At 41.6% G+C, this 19,307-nt stretch overlaps 2 protein-coding genes across 3 annotated transcripts; both read left to right on the top strand.

Annotated features, from left to right (window-relative positions):
- Window positions 1-739: 739 nt before the first annotated feature.
- LOC116689665 (mothers against decapentaplegic homolog 2) lies at window positions 740-11,391 on the top strand. Of its 2 annotated transcripts, none has more exons than XM_032516247.1 (11): window positions 740-929; window positions 1,984-2,397; window positions 3,909-3,998; window positions 4,225-4,418; window positions 5,958-6,092; window positions 6,741-6,803; window positions 7,663-7,716; window positions 8,221-8,433; window positions 8,592-8,729; window positions 9,495-9,639; window positions 10,002-11,391. In XM_032516247.1, the coding sequence occupies exons 2-11, from the start codon at window positions 2,162-2,164 to the stop codon at window positions 10,123-10,125; spliced, it is 1,392 nt and encodes a 463-aa protein (XP_032372138.1). In that variant the 5' UTR covers window positions 740-929; window positions 1,984-2,161; the 3' UTR covers window positions 10,126-11,391. The 2 variants fall into 2 exon arrangements, with proteins under 2 accessions (XP_032372138.1, XP_032372137.1); XM_032516246.1 differs by having other exon boundaries at window positions 6,741-6,815.
- LOC116689667 (immediate early response 3-interacting protein 1) lies at window positions 1,219-18,027 on the top strand. Its single transcript, XM_032516248.1, has 5 exons — window positions 1,219-1,234; window positions 4,340-4,343; window positions 15,409-15,524; window positions 16,334-16,435; window positions 17,602-18,027. Exons 3-5 carry the CDS (start codon window positions 15,434-15,436, stop codon window positions 17,655-17,657), a joined length of 249 nt encoding a protein of 82 aa, XP_032372139.1. The 5' UTR covers window positions 1,219-1,234; window positions 4,340-4,343; window positions 15,409-15,433; the 3' UTR covers window positions 17,658-18,027.
- Window positions 18,028-19,307: the final 1,280 nt, after the last annotated feature.

Genomic DNA, 19,307 nt, shown 5'->3' with positions numbered 1-19,307 from the left:
CATTTTTTAAATCTTTTGTGGCAACTTTTTTTGGTTTTTCCCGGGGGAAAGGATAAGGGGCGAAAGAGTGACAAAACAAGAAACAAATAGGGTAAACATTGTAAAAAAAAAAAAACCCGGGATCCCCGGGCTAACCCAGCCTAGCAACCACCCTTCCACACCCCACAGCTCTCTACTAACACTGCCCCCCGGAAAACTTTAAAAAAAAAATTGGGTTTTTTTTTTGCATTTTGTATTTTTAAGAGAGCTACTTTTGGGTTATTGATACCCTTATGTTTTCATTTAAAGTGTTATTTTCGTTATTTACACATTTAAAAATTTTTATACTGTTTATTTTTTTTTAAAAAAACGTGTACCGCAACCTAAATTTTTTTTGCCTTTTTTTGATTTTTTTAGTTTTAAAAAAAAAACTATTTTTTCCAAATTTATATATTTTATCAAGATTTTTTTAATTTTTTTTTTTTTTTAAAACTCGTCCGTCTCTTTTTCGTGAACCCAATCTGTGATGTTTCTCGTTCGTGGAGTAAACGGGCTCCCTCCCCCCTACTATATAATTGTTAATTTATAAAAAATTTTGGCCCCCAATCTCTCTAAAAGACCCATGACCCCGGCTGTCAGATAAACAATCCGGGTTGACAAAAACCCCCAGCCACCAGTATACAGATGATGGCTTTCCCCTAATTCCCCCAAAACAAAATTTTTCTTTTAAAAAGCGGGGTTAACGCTGGATTTTTCCAAGGGTTTTTTTTGTTGTTTCCGGGCAACCCCAACCTAGTACCCCGAGTAGCATCGGTACAACTTTGGGAAAACCCCCAACCTGTCAAGTTACTTCATAAAAAACAGTGGGGCACTTGTATGCAAAAAGGTTTCCAGAGGCCCGCGCCCCCCTTTTTTTTCAAAAAGCGGAGCGTTGGACTTTTAAAACTGGGGTAAATATTGAAATGTTTTCAGCAGTTTGGTCGACTTTGGAGCCTGTTGTTTTGTGTTGAGATGTAACGTCAGGTCCGTTAGCTCAGTTTGGAAGAGTTCGTCTAAGATGCTAACTCATTTTGTTGCAGTGTCTGTATTTTAATAAAAGTCATAAACAATCAATAGCTACGTTGAAATAAAACATTATTCTGTTTACAAATTGATGAAGTGACATTTTGTGTCATTCTTTTTATTTATAGCCCGGACACGCTGACGTTAGGGAGCAAAGTAGCGCGACTTGACTGTTGCGCATAGGAGGTTTTTTGTGGATCACAACAAAAGGATTTTTGATAACAAGCTGGCAGCTAGCTCAGTTAAGCTAGCTAGCTAGCTAGCGTTAGCTGACTCAGCTAGCTAGATGAGGACTTCTTGATTATCCTCTGATCTGCTTACTTACGGTAACTATTGTTTTTCGCTTTACGTTTTTAGCTAAGACTATTTCAGCATTTTGCTGTAAAACACTTGGCAGGCTAACGCTAGTGAACTTATTGTTGTGATTGGAGTCAAGCAGGCCCCCCAGGTAGAAAGCTAGCAGCCGGCCTTCCCAAGCCAGTTGGTGTTAGCACTGAGGGGGGCTGTCACAAAATACTCTCCTTATTCATGCTCATTGGGTAGCTTTCATCACGTCCTTTAGTAGCTGGTCGTGATTGCTGCCATGCGCGGAATTCGACAGTATGCACGCCCCGTGGCACCGGGGCAACTTTAGAAGTTTGCATGCTAGCTAGCTAGCTAGCTTGGATGTCGAGCAGTGTTTTGACAAGCTAACGTCAAGTGGACATCCCTGCTTGTTCAACCCTAACTCACCAAATGCTTAACTTCACACAAGTGGCAGTTATGTAACGTTAACGACGCTGCTGCCAAAACAGTGTGACTATTTGATTTAGTATTCGAAGTTTCATTGAGTTGTAAGCTACATTACTTTTTATTGTTTTGACAAGGCTGGCAATATATAATTGTTTTTCTGTGCCATGTTTTGTTTGTAACGATGTACTTTGTGTGTGACTTTCTCCCAAGGTGTCCATCTCTTTTGAGTATACCCAGCTAGCACTGGCTTCCACCCTGTGACTTATTGGTCACTAGAGGGGCCCCATCAGAGCAAGGGCCCAAACTGTAGCTCCAGGTCCCCTCTTGTCTGTGTGTGTGTGAGAGCTTGTGTTGAGTCCTCTGGAGACTCCCGGCTTGTCCAGCTAAGATGTCCTCCATCTTGCCGTTCACCCCTCCTGTGGTGAAGAGGCTGTTGGGCTGGAAAAAGTCTACTAGCGGCCCCGGTGGAGCAGGTGGCGGGGAACAGAACGGGCAAGAGGAGAAATGGTGCGAGAAGGCTGTGAAGAGCTTAGTGAAGAAGCTAAAGAAGACAGGCCAGCTAGATGAGCTGGAGAAAGCTATCACCACACAGAACTGCAACACCAAGTGTGTCACCATCCCCAGGTATACCGCCCAACACTTGATTGCTGTTCAAACTAGGCTCTGAGACAAAGCTGCTGCTGCTGTTACAGACCTCTGCGTCATATGGCACAGTGAAACCTTTGGCTGATGGCAGATACTGATCTTACACTTCTCTCTTTTTTTTTTTTTAAATTCTGTTCTCATAATTCTGCATTTCTTACATGCAAACCTGATGACAATATTTTTTCAGGGACCTGAAATATTATAACATGAATTTCTTATTAAAAATGAGCTAATAATGAATCCAATCCCTGTTTGTTTACAACTGTACTTACAGTTAGATAATGTGTAGTACGCACAGGAGGAGAGAGCCATTTAAAAGAGTGAGAGAAGATGTTCCCTTATCAGCCAGCCAGCCTTGATGGCCCAGACTCATGTTCAGTGGGAACACTGTGTTAACAGATTCATTCTGCACTGATGTGCCGCCAAGTACCACGTCAGATGTTTGTATGCCTATAGATAGCAGCCTGGTTGTTATCGCCTGAGAATTGTTCTAGGCCGCAGTGTTATGTTTTGTAGAGATACAGTGGCTGGCTCGATCTGAATGAAATACTTTCTTGTAGAGGGCTGGACTAGTAGAAGAGATCTACACGAGAGAGGGTTGGTTACAAGCACACTAATGATGCCGGATTGGGGCATTGCCACCAGCCATACTTATGTTGGTACATTTTGATTATGATTGAGAAGGTTATTGGTTAAGCTTGTCTGTCCTGCTTGCCACTTGAGCAGGTACTCATTCAACGTTTCGTTTTATTCCACTCTAATCACCAAGTTTCCTTCAGTAAAAATAGCTGTTGAGTTGTATCTACACGCTGCTACGGCTGGTGGACAACAGTTGGTTTCCGGCCCTCTTATGAACCAGACAATTGCAATTTTGAATGGTTGTTGAGATTCCACCAATGGAATTAAGTATGTGTGTATTTATAGCATGTAACATGTAGAATTTGTCCTGTTATTATTCAGAAGCAACTACTCTCATTTGTCCCCCATTGTAAGTTTAAAAAAAAGAAAGAAGTTTGGTTCATTTCCTTGTGAACATTTCATTTTGAGAATGTCTGAACATTTATTTGGTTTTCCAAGGTTGCCCCCCCCCCCCCCCTCTTTTGTGCCAATGTGTGTCCTCAGTGTTTGTTTGAATGTCTCCAGATAAGTTGTGACATAAATGACTGTAGTGAAAAAAGGTTTGGAGTCATTTTAAGCGTTTGATGCAATGCCACTGTTGAAGAATGCTCTTTGTCTCACTCATTGTGTGTTAGCAGATTCCATGTTATGTTTTCGTTCCCTTAATTCTGTCAAAAAAGGCTTCTCTTATTTAAAGTTCCCATCTTTCATTTCCTCCACTAAAATGAGTAGATGTCTTTATTTTGTCATAAAACTCTAATAAAAGAGGCCTTTTAATGTTTACATTATCCATACTGGTATTTCTGAATGAGCCATGTCCCATGTTTATCATTTGTTTTTTGTTTTTGTTTTGTTGTTTTCTCTGTGCACAGCAATTGCTCTGAAATATGGGGACTGAGTACACCAAATACGATAGAACAGTGGGATACATCAGGCCTATACAGCTACCCTGACCAAACCAGGTGACTATCCTCAACTATTGTATGGTGTTGCATACAACTTTGATGTGGGAGAGTTGTCATTACAATGTTTGAGGTGACGGACATTGAGAACATCTTTGTGTCTTGCTCTCGTCTCCACTCAATCCATCTCCATTTTCCTCCCCTACCCGGCCATGTAATGTGTCACCCCCTCTCACGTGCATGTCTTCTGCACCTCACCATCATCTTCTGTTTGCTGTTCAATCAGATCCCTGGATGGCCGCCTGCAGGTCTCCCACAGGAAGGGGCTTCCCCATGTTATCTACTGCCGCTTGTGGCGATGGCCAGATCTTCACAGTCACCACGAGCTGCGCGCCATCGAGGCCTGTGAGTATGCCTTCCACCTCAAGAAGGATGAGGTCTGCATCAACCCCTACCACTACCAGAGGGTGGAGACACCAGGTGAGCTCACCTAAAACATGCACATGTCTTTGTATTTCAGTGTCTACTGCATTATTGTTGCATGATTGTTTAAAACTGTTGGCCCCCACTGAGAATTAAACTAAACTAAGTGCTAAGCTGCAACCTTTTTAATACGGGTGGGGGAGAAAATCGGAACGGCACAGTATCGCGATATTTTCCGTGGCAATATTGTATCGATACACAGACGGCAAGTATCGATCTATTATTATTTATGTGTTGGTCAGTTTGTCTGCTTGACAATCCCATTTTGCTGCAATGCAATTGACGTGAGATTAACAGAGACATTTATCTTTTTTAGGCAAAACGTATGTTGACAAAGTTTCCGTAATTTGAAATTGGGAAAAATTTGAAGTTAAAATAAAGGTAACAAATTGCAATATATCGTATAATATTGCAATATGGTAAAAATTGTAATAATATCGTATCGTGAGTAGTATCATGTTGATATGTATTATGAGGTCTGGTGATTCCCACTCCTACGTTTTACCACATTTGTCTATATAGAATTTTTATGAACTTGATCTTATGGGAACAATTTTGGCTTCAGAGATAGGAAAATGGGCCAGACTGTGATGCACACCTTTCTATTTAACGAAAGTCATCTTTTTTGTTTACTTCAAGGTGTAGTTTGAGATTTTAAGAAATGCGCTCATTGGATTTCTTGCTAAAAGTTACATGGGAAGAGCAGCCTTATGTTCCTGGATGCTAAATATGAAACTACAACCAGCAGCTGGGTTGCTAAGCTTTGAGCATTAAGTTTGGGGGGGGGGGGGGGGGGGGGATAGCGGGGGATAGCTAGCCTGACTCTGTCCAACTGTAGGTCTACCAGCCACTTTCTCATTAAAACATCATATCTAGTTTGTTTGATTTGTAGGAGAAAAAAAACACTGCTTTTCTGGTTGTTGTTGTTTTTTGGGTGGTACTGTGACTACTTGGAGTGTTGTCATGATTTTTAGTTTGCCAGACAAGTCCCTGCCCCTTACCAAAACATTATCATTTTTACACGTTGGTTTTAATACAGGCATAATGTGGTAATTGGTGAGCTTTAGAGGTGCTAGCAAGCTGATATGTTTGTCCTTTGGACAGAGCCATGCTATCTTATTCTGTTTCTAATCTTTATGCTTAGCTAACTGACTGCTGGCTGTAGCCTTATACAGTATTTAACAATGCGTGGTGTCAATCTTCCCAGCCAGAAAGCAAACAAGTGTTTTCTCCCAAAATGTCAACCTATTCCTTTAAGAGTTTCAGTGGTGGATGATATTAAAATTGTCTTGAAACGGCTTCATTCTGCCTTAACGAGTTATTAATATGTTTAAGATTCCAGTTTAAATTGCACTTGTTTTCCCTTTCATCATTGTCTTATTGCTGTGCCAAGTTTTTTCCCATCAAAAATGAAACTTGTTTAAAGCACTTGTTCATTTTTGCATTAAAACGGACCAAAACCAACTAACAATATATTTGGAAAAGCGTATCAATGGTACGAGTCCAACTCTTCTCTTCTAACCCTTTTACCCGTAGTGCTGCCTCCTGTTCTTGTGCCAAGACATTCAGAAATCCTGCAAGATCTCCCACCTCTGGATGACTACACTCATTCCATACCTGAGAACACAAACTTCCCTGCAGGAATCGAACCTCCAAACAACTATATACCAGGTGAGTTTATCGACGCACTGGATCGGAAGGTCTATATTTGACTAATGTGCTGAAGGGATACATCATTTGTCTGAAAATGAAGAAACTGTAATTTTCGGTTTCAGTATGCAGTTGTGACTTACATGGTATTAGGGCTGCACAATATGAGGAAAATATGTCATCTGCGATAATGATATTACTTGGGATAAATAAACAGATATTGAAGTGTTCTCAGTTCCACAGCTTTCAGTATTTTTGCTAAAATACAACAAATTGCGTATTGAATTTAGAACAAATGAGAGGAAATACATTTCCAACATTTTTTTAGTGAACATTGTATTGAATATAAATAGCTGCACTAAAACAGAACATTTGAAAGTTATTACTGATATTTTCTTTCAACTAACTAGCAAGTTGATATTGCGATGACAATAAAAAAATCTATATAATTCTTTACGGCCCTACATGGTATCTTGTTTTCTTTTTTTATACTGGTGATGTATTACTCCAAGAGAAACTCCATATCCTGGGTTTAGCTGTAAGTGTCCTCTGCTTCTTCACTTCAGGAAATGTGATAATATTATGTCTAATGTCAGTAGGTTAAATGGGCATATTACATTATGATAATGTCACAGCTCTTTTCTTTTTCTCCCCACATCATTTTAACAGAAACGCCTCCACCAGGCTACATCAGTGAGGATGGGGAGGCAAGCGATCAGCAGATGAATCAAAGTATGGACACAGGTACCCTAGACTAGCAACTCCTTCTCCTTTCCTTGCAAGTCTGTCTCACCTCCCCAGCCTGGTCAAAGTCAAATGCATGTTTCATGGAATAAATCTGCTAAAGATGCATATGTGATGAACGATCATCAACACGACAGTTGAAAGATATTTAGAGAAGAGGCTTTATCCGTGACATCCTCCTTTTGCTTCAACACACCTGTATCATGTTTTTCAGACCAGATCCTCTTTTAGAGATTTGGAATGATGAACTGCAGATTTTGATTTGAACCCAGTGTTATGAAAGTTATATTTCTATATTCTCTGTGAATTATTACTGGCCAATCTCATACCAAATGGTTTTCCTAGAGAGCATGCGGCCCAAAGCTGTTTTTAGCATGCATTGGTGAAAATGCACGTTAGACTCTTTTAACTTTCTCCTTGACTCTGTGGATTTCAACTTGAAGAATTTAGGAAGGATGGCACATCCTTTGTCTCCAGTCCATGGGAGAGAGAGAGATTATATATATATATATATATATATATATATATATATATATATATATATATATATATAAAATACACCCTGTCTCTCCTGGCTGGCTCTAAATTCCCTCCCTCACCAGAGTGTGTTTGCATCCTTGATGTGCTGTTAAGATGTAGGATGTACAGATGAGGCTTTTGTTACGGTAACAGTACACAGCATCTCTACGTCACTCTAATGCAAGTTGATCAGCTTTACAGTATCATGGCATTCCTTTGCAAGGCAGTCACCACTTTCATTATGCGCCTTTTTGATCTTCTCCACCTGGTACTCATGTTGTGGTCTTCTGTAAACCCATCCTTATCACCGACCCCCTGTTTTTGTCAGGTTCTCCAGCAGAGCTCTCCCCCAGCTCCCTGTCTCCTGTCAACCACAGCATGGGTAAGACACAGAACTATACAAAGACCAAAACAATCCAGAACAAACAAGCACACTGCATATTAAATTTGCAGTAAGCAATGCCAATCTAATACACTTTTTTGTCAAAATGAACAAATATCCCACGGTCACCTAGCTCTTTATTTCAAGGGGGGCTTTTGAATGTGCCATCTGGGCCAGGAGTCATCAACAAGAAGATTTGGCAGAGAAACAGCGAAAGAGCCAAAGGACTAAAGAATACAAATGAAAAAAAAAAAGTTGTGTTTACGGGAAAAGGGGGAATATGAGGTGTTTCAACACTGCAGAAAGCTCCTGCCATATTTCGTTGGACAGTGGCACAGATTCTGAAGGGCAGTGCATTGCTTTGTGCACCTTGAATACATCACAGCTTGACACTAGGTTAGATTATATACACAGACACTTGCAGTGCCTTTTCCCCTCAGGAGCAGTGTTATGTCATAAAGAGACTGTTGGGATGAACCTGACTGACACCTCCCTCTGCTCTAGACCTCCAGCCGGTGACTTACTCTGAGCCAGCCTTCTGGTGCTCTATAGCCTATTACGAGCTGAACCAGCGTGTTGGGGAGACGTTCCACGCCTCTCAGCCCTCGCTGACGGTGGATGGATTCACAGATCCATCAAACTCAGAGCGCTTCTGCCTGGGCCTGCTGTCTAATGTCAACAGGAACGCCACTGTGGAGATGACCCGGAGGCATATAGGTATGGTACAGCCTCAGGTCGCTTTACAGCAACATCATCTGTAGATCACCTGTTAGTTTTTAGTTTTTCAAAATGTGCCGCTGATCTAGTCGTACATATGGACACCTCTTGTTCAAGGCGGCTCTCGTATTCTAGCTTCTGTCTGTCTGTGTTTACAGGAAGAGGAGTTAGACTCTACTACATTGGAGGGGAGGTATTTGCTGAGTGCCTGAGTGATAGCGCCATCTTTGTCCAGAGTCCAAACTGCAACCAGCGGTATGGCTGGCATCCAGCAACAGTGTGTAAAATTCCTCCAGGTAAGGTGCTGAAGATGTCACTCATGTAGCAATTGGGGAAATATGCTGAAAATGACAGTAAGGTACCCGCTGAACAAAAAGATTTATAGACTGGATAGTTTGTGGTCATGATAATATGTGGAGCTTTTTCCATGTAAATGAATGTGATGCTGAAGAAGGCCATTCATATCCAGCTGACCCACAAATAAAGATTTTAGAGGGCATACACTAAATCCAGACAGCTAGCTAGACTATCTGTCCAATCTGAGGACTATGGTTACCTGGTCCTCAGATCTCTGCAGGGTAAATCCAGACAGCTAGCTAGACTATCTGTCCAATCTGAGGACTATGGTTACCTGGTCTTCAGGTCTCTGCAGGGTAAATCCAGACAGCTAGCTAGACTATCTGTCCAATCTGAGGACTATGGTTACCTGGTCCTCAGATCTCTGCAGGGTAAATCCAGACAGCTAGCTAGACTATCCGTCCAATTGGAGGACTATGGTTACCTGGTCCTCAGATCTCTGCAGGGAGTTTAGCCCTGGTCATGACGATTGTGATTGGTTTAAAGAAATGGCAATAAACCAGAGCACGTTGTTCTCCCATCCCAAAGTGTTGTGTGGATCCTCCTCTGCAGCACCGTGAAGGAGGGTCTAGCAATGCTAGACTACACAATGACAGACCACTGCTAACCAAAGGCCAAATGTCAGATTGGTAGGTCCAGGCCTTAAGAATCATGGGAAACCCCCATGTTAACTTGAGCCTGTTTACTTCTTTGTTCCTTTCTAGGTTGTAATCTAAAAATCTTCAACAACCAGGAATTTGCAGCCCTGCTGGCTCAGTCAGTCAACCAGGGCTTTGAGGCTGTTTACCAGCTCACCAGGATGTGCACCATCCGCATGAGCTTTGTCAAAGGCTGGGGAGCCGAGTACAGGTGAGACCTACCAGCCATACTATATTTGAATAACATAATTCATACATGCTGCATATCTATTCAGGAAGTAAGCACATTTTCTACTAATTTTACCTTTTTTTTTTTTTTTTTTTACCGGTGTATAACTGTTCATCTGTTATGGGGAAAGACATGGGAAATTCATCTAACACCTTTTTAGTTAAAGAATTGATTCTGATGCCTCAAAAACTCACCCTACACAGAAGGATTATATATTATGGACTTGACTTAAGTCAAGTTTTGTTTCCCTAGTAGCGTGAAGCTTCATAAGTCACATGTAGAAAAGGTGAAAAGGCTACGTCAGCACAGACGTCCGGTATTACAAAGTACGTGTTGTTTTCCAGGCGGCAGACTGTCACAAGCACTCCTTGCTGGATCGAGCTGCATTTGAACGGCCCCCTGCAGTGGCTGGACAAGGTTCTGACCCAGATGGGTTCCCCGTCTGCACGCTGCTCCAGTATGTCCTAAACAGCTCAAGAAAAGCCCCAAAAAACGCAGCCCATTACATGATCATTAAATTCCCAACTTGTGAGTCCTTCCATGAAAAAAATGGATACCCCACAGAATGAATGTTCTGTAACATTCTCCATAGTATTTGTGGCCCAGTTCCACATCCCTCTTTTAACTTTATATACACACACACACACACACACACACACACCACACACACACACGCACCTATACTGTTGCACTCACACATACAGACTTCAGTAAAAAAAGAAAAAAATAATTGGCACTTTGTTACCCATCTATGTCATGCACCTTGTTAAATTGCTTTTCCCCAAATCCTTAATATTAGATCTATTTGTGGTACAAATGAAATGTATATTGGTTTTTAGTCCAGGAAGTAGGGGAAATACCAAAAATATCTGTGAATAGTTTCTCAGTATTGAAGATTGCTTGTATGAGTAACACAAGCTTGAATGCTAAAATGATCTTTGTTCCAGCCCGCCCCAACCATTGTTCTGAACCTACGTTTACTTTACTTTGGGAAACTCGGCCCCATCTTTTGTCAAGGGGAGGTGGCTTGGTGAAGAAACGATGATGGCCTTGGGGGCCGTTCTCCTTTGAAGGAAAGGCCACAATGTGTTTATGAAATTTGAATTGACTTTGCCAGAATGGCCCTTTTTGTAACTCTCGGACGTGTGTCGTTATAAGACATACTTCTTAAAGGACAAATAGGAATGTTAGTTTAACAACAACAAAAAGTAATTCCAAAAACCCCCAACAAACTGCAAACTCGATCTGGATGTAGTTTATTTCTTTGTCATTATATGGCACTCTACATGTCTGTGGTGTAGTTGATTTCCACCCCCTCTGAACAGCCTGGTATGGAAGCTAATGAGGTGTTGGCCAGGCTTTGCAAGGTGCGCTGGGCAGGGACCAGAGAATATCAGCTGTTTATCAAAAGCTTTTTCTCTTTTTTGACTGGGCACTGGGAGTCCTGGGGCTCTCCGTGGTCAAGCATTAAATGTGTCACCTGGAGAGATTGAAGGTATCAATGAATTCATTCTGTTTTTAGCCTATATCCCCATTGTTTTGCTACTTTTTTGTATTCTCATGTATTTTTATATATAAATATACTTAAAAAATTTCTGTCGTTCACTTTTTATTAAAGTAATATTTTCAAGACCACAGCTGTTTCTAAGTGACACGAGGGCAGGGATCATTCTTCAGTTTTACCCAAAAGGTTTAGTTTGAATTAATTTTCAGTTGCAGCTTTTTGTCTTGTTATATTAAAACAAAAAAAAAACAAAAAAATCACTGCCCCATATGGGGTGACCCTTGTTCCTATCCTTTTTTTTTTCCAAAGAAATTTTTGGTGCTTTTAAAGTACAAAAAAAAAAACAGATTGCAAAACCCCCAAAAGGACTTTCCCGGTTTTTTTTTTTAAATTTTCCGAGGTTTAAAAAATTTGAAAGGCCATTCTTTTAACCATCTCTTCCCCTTTTTTTCTTTTTTTTTTTTTGAAAAACACTGGGACCTTTTTTAGCTTTTTGGGTGCTTAGTAAAGGGGGTTTAAAGGTCAACCAGATACAATTGGGGTTTAAAAAAGTTTTCTGGGAAAAATGGAAAAAAAGCTGGGGTTTTTCCTTCCTTGGGAAAGAAAGTGAAAGTCCGCACCCCTAGGGGCATTCTGTGTTTTTTTTTTGGTTGGGATTTGTTTTTGTCTATTTAATACAGTATTTTCAAAAAAGACTTTTTACTTAAAATCTTCCGTTATTGCATTTTGAGGCGTTGCGGTTTTCATGTCCCCCCCTTTCCCCCCCCCTCTTTTTATGTAAATGTGTGACCTTACGGGAATTTATTTTTCCCTTTTAATGCACCTTGAAATTTGGTTTGGGGGAAATTTAACCCGTGTTTAGGGGAAATGTTCCCTTTTTTTACCTTTTTCCCCACAAAAAATGAATTGTTTAAAAAAAAAATACCTTTCAAAAAAATGACGTGGACCCCGAAGTACATAAAAAAAAAGTAGTGGGGAGTATGTGGTAAATTTTCCCGTAATCTTTTTTCAAACCTTTGTCCCGTTTGATTTTGCGTTGGTTTTTACCAGTAGAGGGCGGTATTGATAAACATTTTCTATTTTTTTTTTTTCTTCTTTTTTCTGACCAAAAAGCTTTTCAGGCGTGTGGGGATATTTTGCGGGGTTTATAAAAAAACTAATAAAGATTTTTTTTTCTCAGATTCTGACTGTCGTGTTTGTTTCGGGGTTGTAGAATTGGTGATGGGTTTGGGGAAAGAAATTATAATTTTGGGGACCCGGTACTTTGGGCTTTGGGTTTAGTCAAAAAGTAATTTTTTGGCTATAAATTTTCTATAAAAAAATATATATTGTCATTTTAAGTAACCCAAAAAAATTCTACTTTAAAGGGATTTTACTTCATAGTTCTACTATTGTTCTACTACATTTTAGTGGAAAAACATACAAGTTGCTTTTTAGTTTGCACATTCACATTTTACATGCAAATCATTATCTTATAAAATAAGATGCATTTCTTACACAAACTACTCAACAGTAAATAGAGTACTTAAAGTAGCTGTAATCTGAACCGCTACAACACTTCATGTAGATGTTTCAGGTATTGCTTGCTGAAGTTTAGATATTGGTAATGGTAATATGATTATAATTTTGACTTGAAATAGAACATTTTCATATTGTGTTATTAATACTCTAGTGAATGGTGTGTCAGCCACCTCAATCAACTACATTTAATTACAATTTACATGTCAATGCATCAATACTATATCTGTAATAATATATCTGACTCCCAGTGTCTTGTGCAACTCTGCAATAACCCAGCAACACTGTCTCTAATAGCACCTGTTTACTGGTTCCACTTAATATTTATTATTTATTCATCATTCTCTATTTCAGAGCTGTTCATATTGTAATATAATAACATAATACTATTTATTCCAGCACCCTTTGCACTATGCTCCACAATTAACATGACTACAGTGGGGCTCGAAAGTTCGGGCACCCCAGGTAAAGTATTAATAAAGAACATAACAGAAAACTAAAAAATGGCGTCTGCAAAAGTTTGGGCCCCCTGCAGAGTTTCTAGCATGTACCCCCCCCCCCCTTTGGAAAGCTGTGACCTGACAGGGTCATGGATTGCTCTCAATCATCGTCTAGACAGACCAGGTGAGTCATCTTAAGGTTTTAAATGCCCAGACTCATCTAACCCCCCCCCCCCAACAATCAGCACCATGGCTTCTTCTAAGCAGTTGTCTAAAAAACAAGGAATTTAACAAGGTATAACTCTGCAGGGGTCTAGACTTTTGCAGACGCCCATTTTTTTGTTTCTGTTATTCTGAAAGTGTAAATGATAGAATACAATAACTTTTTGTGACATATTATACGAATGTCTAATCTGTCATTTGATGCCTTTTGGAGATTTTTCCATTCTTTATGCTCATTAAAAAAATTTTTACCTGCGGGCCCAAATTTTTAACCCCCCCCTGGTCCTTTCCCCTGCACACGTAACTCTTCTTTGCCCTATTGCCAAACCCTGTTATTTGTTCTTTTGAGTGGTAACTGATTGGTGTGTAAAAAGGGCTGAAACTCTCACGATTGGGGAGCCCCCCATTTGACGGGTTTTTCCAAACGCGCCCCGCACACCCCCGTTTCCGCTGAAGGGTCAACCCGGTTGGTCAAATTTTCATAAATTTTTATCAAGTAGCTGTTGGCCGCCGTGACGTAGTTGTGCTTTCAGGACTGTGGGGGGTTCAAGGCTCCCTGTCTGTGGAAGTTTCAAATTTGTCGCATACTGAGAAATTTTTTTCAGAGCCACCCCAGGGGGTTTTCCCCCGGGGCTTCGGTAGAGCTCTATATCCCAGACCGCCCGGCGTTTCAGGTTGAGCTTGAGACAAAACCGTCCGTCGTTCGTGTCCACTCTCTTAACAAAGAGGGGCAGCGCGGCTGGGGACCCGCTCGCGGGGGCAGTGACGCTTTGGATCCTGCTAGCCCTCCGATGAAAGCACGTCACCCCCTCCTCTAAAATTTGCAGAGACCCGAGACCCCAAAAGAGCCTCGGTGTCTGTGCGACGGTCGGTGAGATAACCCCTTCAGCGGGGAATGCCGCACAGCAACATTTACAACCTCCCCAAAACCGGCAAAAAGAGTGAGGGAGTTTATTTGAATGGCACAAAATTTTAAACATGAGCAAAAATTTAGAAAAAAATCGGGCATATATACTTATATAAAAACATATTTATTAAAAAATTCGCAACGTTTGGGGCCCCTTTTGGGTTCTCTAACCCCGGGCATCTCTAAAAGTAACTGTAAAATTAATTTGTGTTTTATAAATGAACAAATTTTTTTTTTCCCAAAAAGTAAATACATTGGGGGGGCCCCGAGGGAGAGGGGCCGACTTTTGAACCTTTCCAAAGGTTAAAGGATTGAAAGTAAATCAAGGTTTATTCTTTGAATTCAGTGGGGTTTGTTTTATCCCAAAAATTAATTAATTTTGGGGGCCCCGGTCCCTAAAACCCGGGGGCCCCTGGCCTTTCCCCACGCCCAAAATTTTTAGCTGTTGATAGATTGCCTGTCTTTCATTGGTTCATTTTTTTGGACATGTCTAGGTCATTTTTATCTGAATTAAAAAGTAAATAAGAAAACTAAAATTTAAAAACCCGTTGAAATAAAAAATGCAAAAAGGGTCTTAACCCTACATTTTACTATCATGTAAAACTTTATTTCTCCATTTTTTTTGTAAAAAACTCCAGAAATGCTTTAGGTTTATTTTTCAATTTTTTTTTTTTGGGGGGGCTACCCCCCGACCCCCCCAGGGAAGCCCTCCCCCCAGAATATAAAAAATCGCAATTAAACCCGAAGAAAAGACCCAAGAAATTGTTTTTTTAACCCGGGAAAAATGGGTTGGCCCCCCCAAATCTCACTCCCAAAGGGTTTTTGGGGAAAAAGGGGGGCCCTGTGTATATTGTTTTTTTTTGTAGATTAACACTTTGAGCAAAGATGAAACTCCAAAACAAAATTCCTGTTTGTCCTCGTACCCGGAAATAAAGCTATTCTGATTCAATAAAGGGCAAAAATATCAATCATTTTTGCTAAATAAACCCCCTTTTTTATAACTTATAGGTGCTAAAAATTCTATTTTACCAGACTTTATTGATTGTTTGGAAAAGAAAGGTCTGTTGTGTGGGTATCTCCCTTGACAAGCAGCTGTCATTCGGTTTGACCTTCCTCAGCCACCGTAGGCTACGTCAGACTGCTAGCCCGGTGTAGCCTAGCTAGCTAGCTAGCTGTGAAAACAACATGGCTTTTACTTTGTACTCCCTTATTCAAGCAGCGATTCTTTGCGTCAACGCTGTCGCTGTATTACACGAAGAAAGATTTCTCAGTAAAAGTAAGTGGCTCTGATTACAATGTCATGTTGAATTCGCCGATGCTAACCAGCCAGGAAGACTTTTAATTAGGTGACAGTTAGTCTTCCTAAACTCAACAGTCTATGTACCATTACTGTCCCAGACTCTAATGGACAGCAGACATGTGGGACATCTAGGGACATCTAACAAGTCTGTCGCTACGACCATTCCCTGCTGGAACACGTGTTGTTGAACAACTTTATTAACAAAGCCAATGTACAACAACCAGGTAGTAGGCTTAAAATACTGCCTAGCAACATAACAGGACTCAGGGAACGGGACTCAGGGAACGGGACTCAGGGAACGGGACTCCGGGAACGGGACTCAGGGAACGGGACTCAGGGAACGGGACTCAGGGAACGGGACTCCGGGAACGGGACTCAGGGAACGGGACTCAGGGAACGGGACTCCGGGAACGGGACTCCGGGAACGGGACTCAGGAACGGGACTCAGGGAACGGGACTCAGGGAACGGACTCCGGAAGGGACTCAGGGAACGGGACTCAGGGAACGGGACTCCGGGAACGGACTTCCGGGAACGGGACTCAGGGAACGGGACTCAGGGAACGGTACTCCGGGAACGGGACTCAGGGAACGGTACTCCGGGAACGGGACTCAGGGAACGGGACTCAGGGAACGGGACTCAGGGAACGGGACTCCGGGAACGGGACTCAGGGAACGGGACTCCGGGAACGGGACTCCGGGAACGGGACTCAGGGAGCGGTTCATTTGAGTTCATTAATGATGCTGAATGGCCACACGTCTTTCTTCCTTTCTTCCTAACCCTGTAGTCGGCTGGGGGGTCGACCAGACTGTCGGAGGTTTCGGTGATGAACCAGGCATCAAAGTGCAGCTAATGAACCTTGTCCGCTCTGTGAGGACAGTGATGAGAGGTGGGTGTTGCTACTACCAGAGGTGGGTAGTAACGAGTTACATTTACTCAGTTACATTTACTTGAGTAAGTTTTTGAAAAAATTGTACTTCTAGGAGTAGTTTTAAATCACTATACTTTTACTTTTACTTGAGTAGATTAGCGAAGAAGAAACTGTCCTCTTACTCCGCTACATTAGGCTACAAGGAGCTCGTTACTACGCGTCATTGTTTTTACCCCAGCGTACGTCTCATTTTAATGTTTTATTTTGACAGAGAGAGAGAGTCTTCCGCTGAAGGCTCAACCACGTGACTGTGCTTAACCAATCACACGTCGTTGTGCAGTCACGTGATCATTCTCGCTTCAGCAGCGCATAGACTTATAAAGAGGTATCTCTTTATAAGTCTATGCAGCAGCGGGACAGGTTAGCTTTACAGTCGTAGCAAAGCAAAGACGTCAGAATCAACCGTCGCCAAGGCAACGCAGACCAGGAGGACCCCCCCACCCCGGCCTCGTAGTGAAAGCATGGTTACCTTTTAGGAAAAGTGGAAACAGCAGCTACATTCTGCGGTGCCTTCAGTGTCGACCAAAACAAACGGACATGTGCACGTTCAACAACTCATCATCTAACCTGAGGAGAGGTGGTTTTAGTTTCTGCTGTGGAGAGGTGGATGTTTGTCTTTTAGGCTACATACAGCATGTTTTACACATGCAGTATCCATCCAAATTTAGTGTGACAAGTCTCTCAAGTAAGCTATTTTGTAATTGATAAATACATTTTAATTTATTCTATTGATTGGATGAACTATAATTTGCCTAAATAAGATTATTTTGTATTTTTGTCGGTCTGATTGATGCTTGTGTTAAGAAATAAATCAGCTGTTACTCAACAGGTACTCACTACTCGAGTAGTTTTTTCATCAAGTACTTTTTTACTCTTACTCAAGTAATTATTTGGATGACTACTTTTACTTTTACTTGAGTCATATTATTCTGAAGTAACAGTACTTTTACTTGAGTACAATTTTTGGCTACTCTACCCACCTCTGGCTACTACACACACACACTTACACACCCACTCTCACACACACACCTACACACACACCCACCCACTGTGTGTGCCCATAGCGCTCAGTGATCGTGTCTCCTGTCTCCTGTTCCTGTCTCCTGTCTCCTGTCGCTCTGCAGTGCCGTTGATTGCAGTGAATGCAGTCTGTATAGTGCTGCTGCTTCTGTTTGGATGACGAGCGAAGATGGGCCAGACCAGGCCAGACCAGGCTGGGCTGGGCCAGGCCAGGCCAGACCAGGCTGCTGAACTCTTCTGCAGAAACATTTGATCACTTTGGCTCACAAAACGTCTCCTTTTAGTCTGAATATTCATGCTATCATTTAATATTCTACATCAATAATTTGTTAGGCCTGTTTTATACAGCTCAGTGATTTCAAATAAATACATATGCAGCTATTTAGAATGCACCCTATTATTTTGAATAGTATAACAAAATAGTTAACAAGTACTTTACAGAGTGTCATTTTTGTTAAAACATATAAATGGATAAGGCTTTATACGTGGTATTGTTGAAATAATAATAATAAAATGGGGTTGGTGGTTGACGCGTTTTCCTGTCCTGAAATGTCCGAAGGTGTGTTGTTTGTCCCGTCTCGCGCTCCGTACTCTTATTACCGTCATTGACAGCGCCGATGAAAGATGGCTCTGGTCAGTGTGTAATACAACTATGGCAACACGCAGTGCGAATGCCTTGGTTCTTGTTTGAGTAGTTTCTTTGGAGCTCTAATGGGGACGGTGCAGAGTTCCATAGTGGTCTCGCTCTCTTTATGGTCCGTGTACTTACTTTCTGTCCACATTCACCGCTGTCGTCACTTGTTGAAGACCAAGGTCCTCAGCAGCGACACAGTGCCCAGTCTGGCCTATCTGGCCTTCAGACATGTGTCCAGAGCTGTGTCTCGGAGGACAGGGGTCCTATACACAGCAGCTCCACAAGGGGGGAAGCACGTCGTCTACACGGCCCTGAACTGCAGGTACGCATCATAGGTACGCACATACGCACGGTCCAGTATTATAGACAGTATACATACTGTATGTAATATCACACACGCAGTCTATGGCCGGATCCATAGATATATATGAAACAGGTTGTATTAATACAGTCCATGCCCAGATGCATATGCTGTGTGTGTGTACAGTCCCTGACACAAGTCTTGTCGCTTATCTATTTTGTAGAAACACCTGCTATTAACCTGACTTTTAATTCATCAATTGGTGTAAGAAATAGCTCATATGAAAAGCTAAAACCCTCGCACTGAAATAAATTAGTTTCACTAAATAAAGATTTATTTAAACAAGACAGAAAGGTCAAATTTTGGCAAGACAAAAGTCTTGTCGCCTATACAGAAATTGAACAAATTTACTACAAATACTAAAATATGTCAGCAAATTAAATAGCGGTGCTGTGAGATCCAAATGTAATATCTTGTATGACTTCCATGAGCTTGAAGGACTGGACCCATGCGGTTTGGCGAGGATTCAGACCATGTGTTGATGAAGTCATCAGGACTAGCTAGGAAAGCTCCCAGAGTTCATCAGTACTCTTTGGTTTGGTCTTCCATGCTTCCTCTTCCATCCTACCCCACATATGCTCCATGATGTTCATGTCTGGTGACTGGGCCGGCCCAGCCTTGGTATTTGAGACTATTGATGTTGCCTTCCACCCTGCAGATCTCTCGCACACCCCCATACTGGATGGAACCCCAGACCATGATTTTTCCGCCACCAAACTTCACTGTTTTCTGGGTGAATCTTGGATCCATGCGGGCTCCAGTAGGTCTCCTGCAATATTTGCGGCAACTGTGGTGTAATTCAACAGAAGATTCAT

This window comes from Etheostoma spectabile, chromosome 5 (genome assembly GCF_008692095.1).
Source record: "Etheostoma spectabile isolate EspeVRDwgs_2016 chromosome 5, UIUC_Espe_1.0, whole genome shotgun sequence".
Lineage (NCBI taxonomy): Eukaryota > Metazoa > Chordata > Actinopteri > Perciformes > Percidae > Etheostoma > Etheostoma spectabile.
Note: the sequence above shows the minus strand (reverse complement) of the source record. Positions and strands in the feature narration are given on the sequence as shown.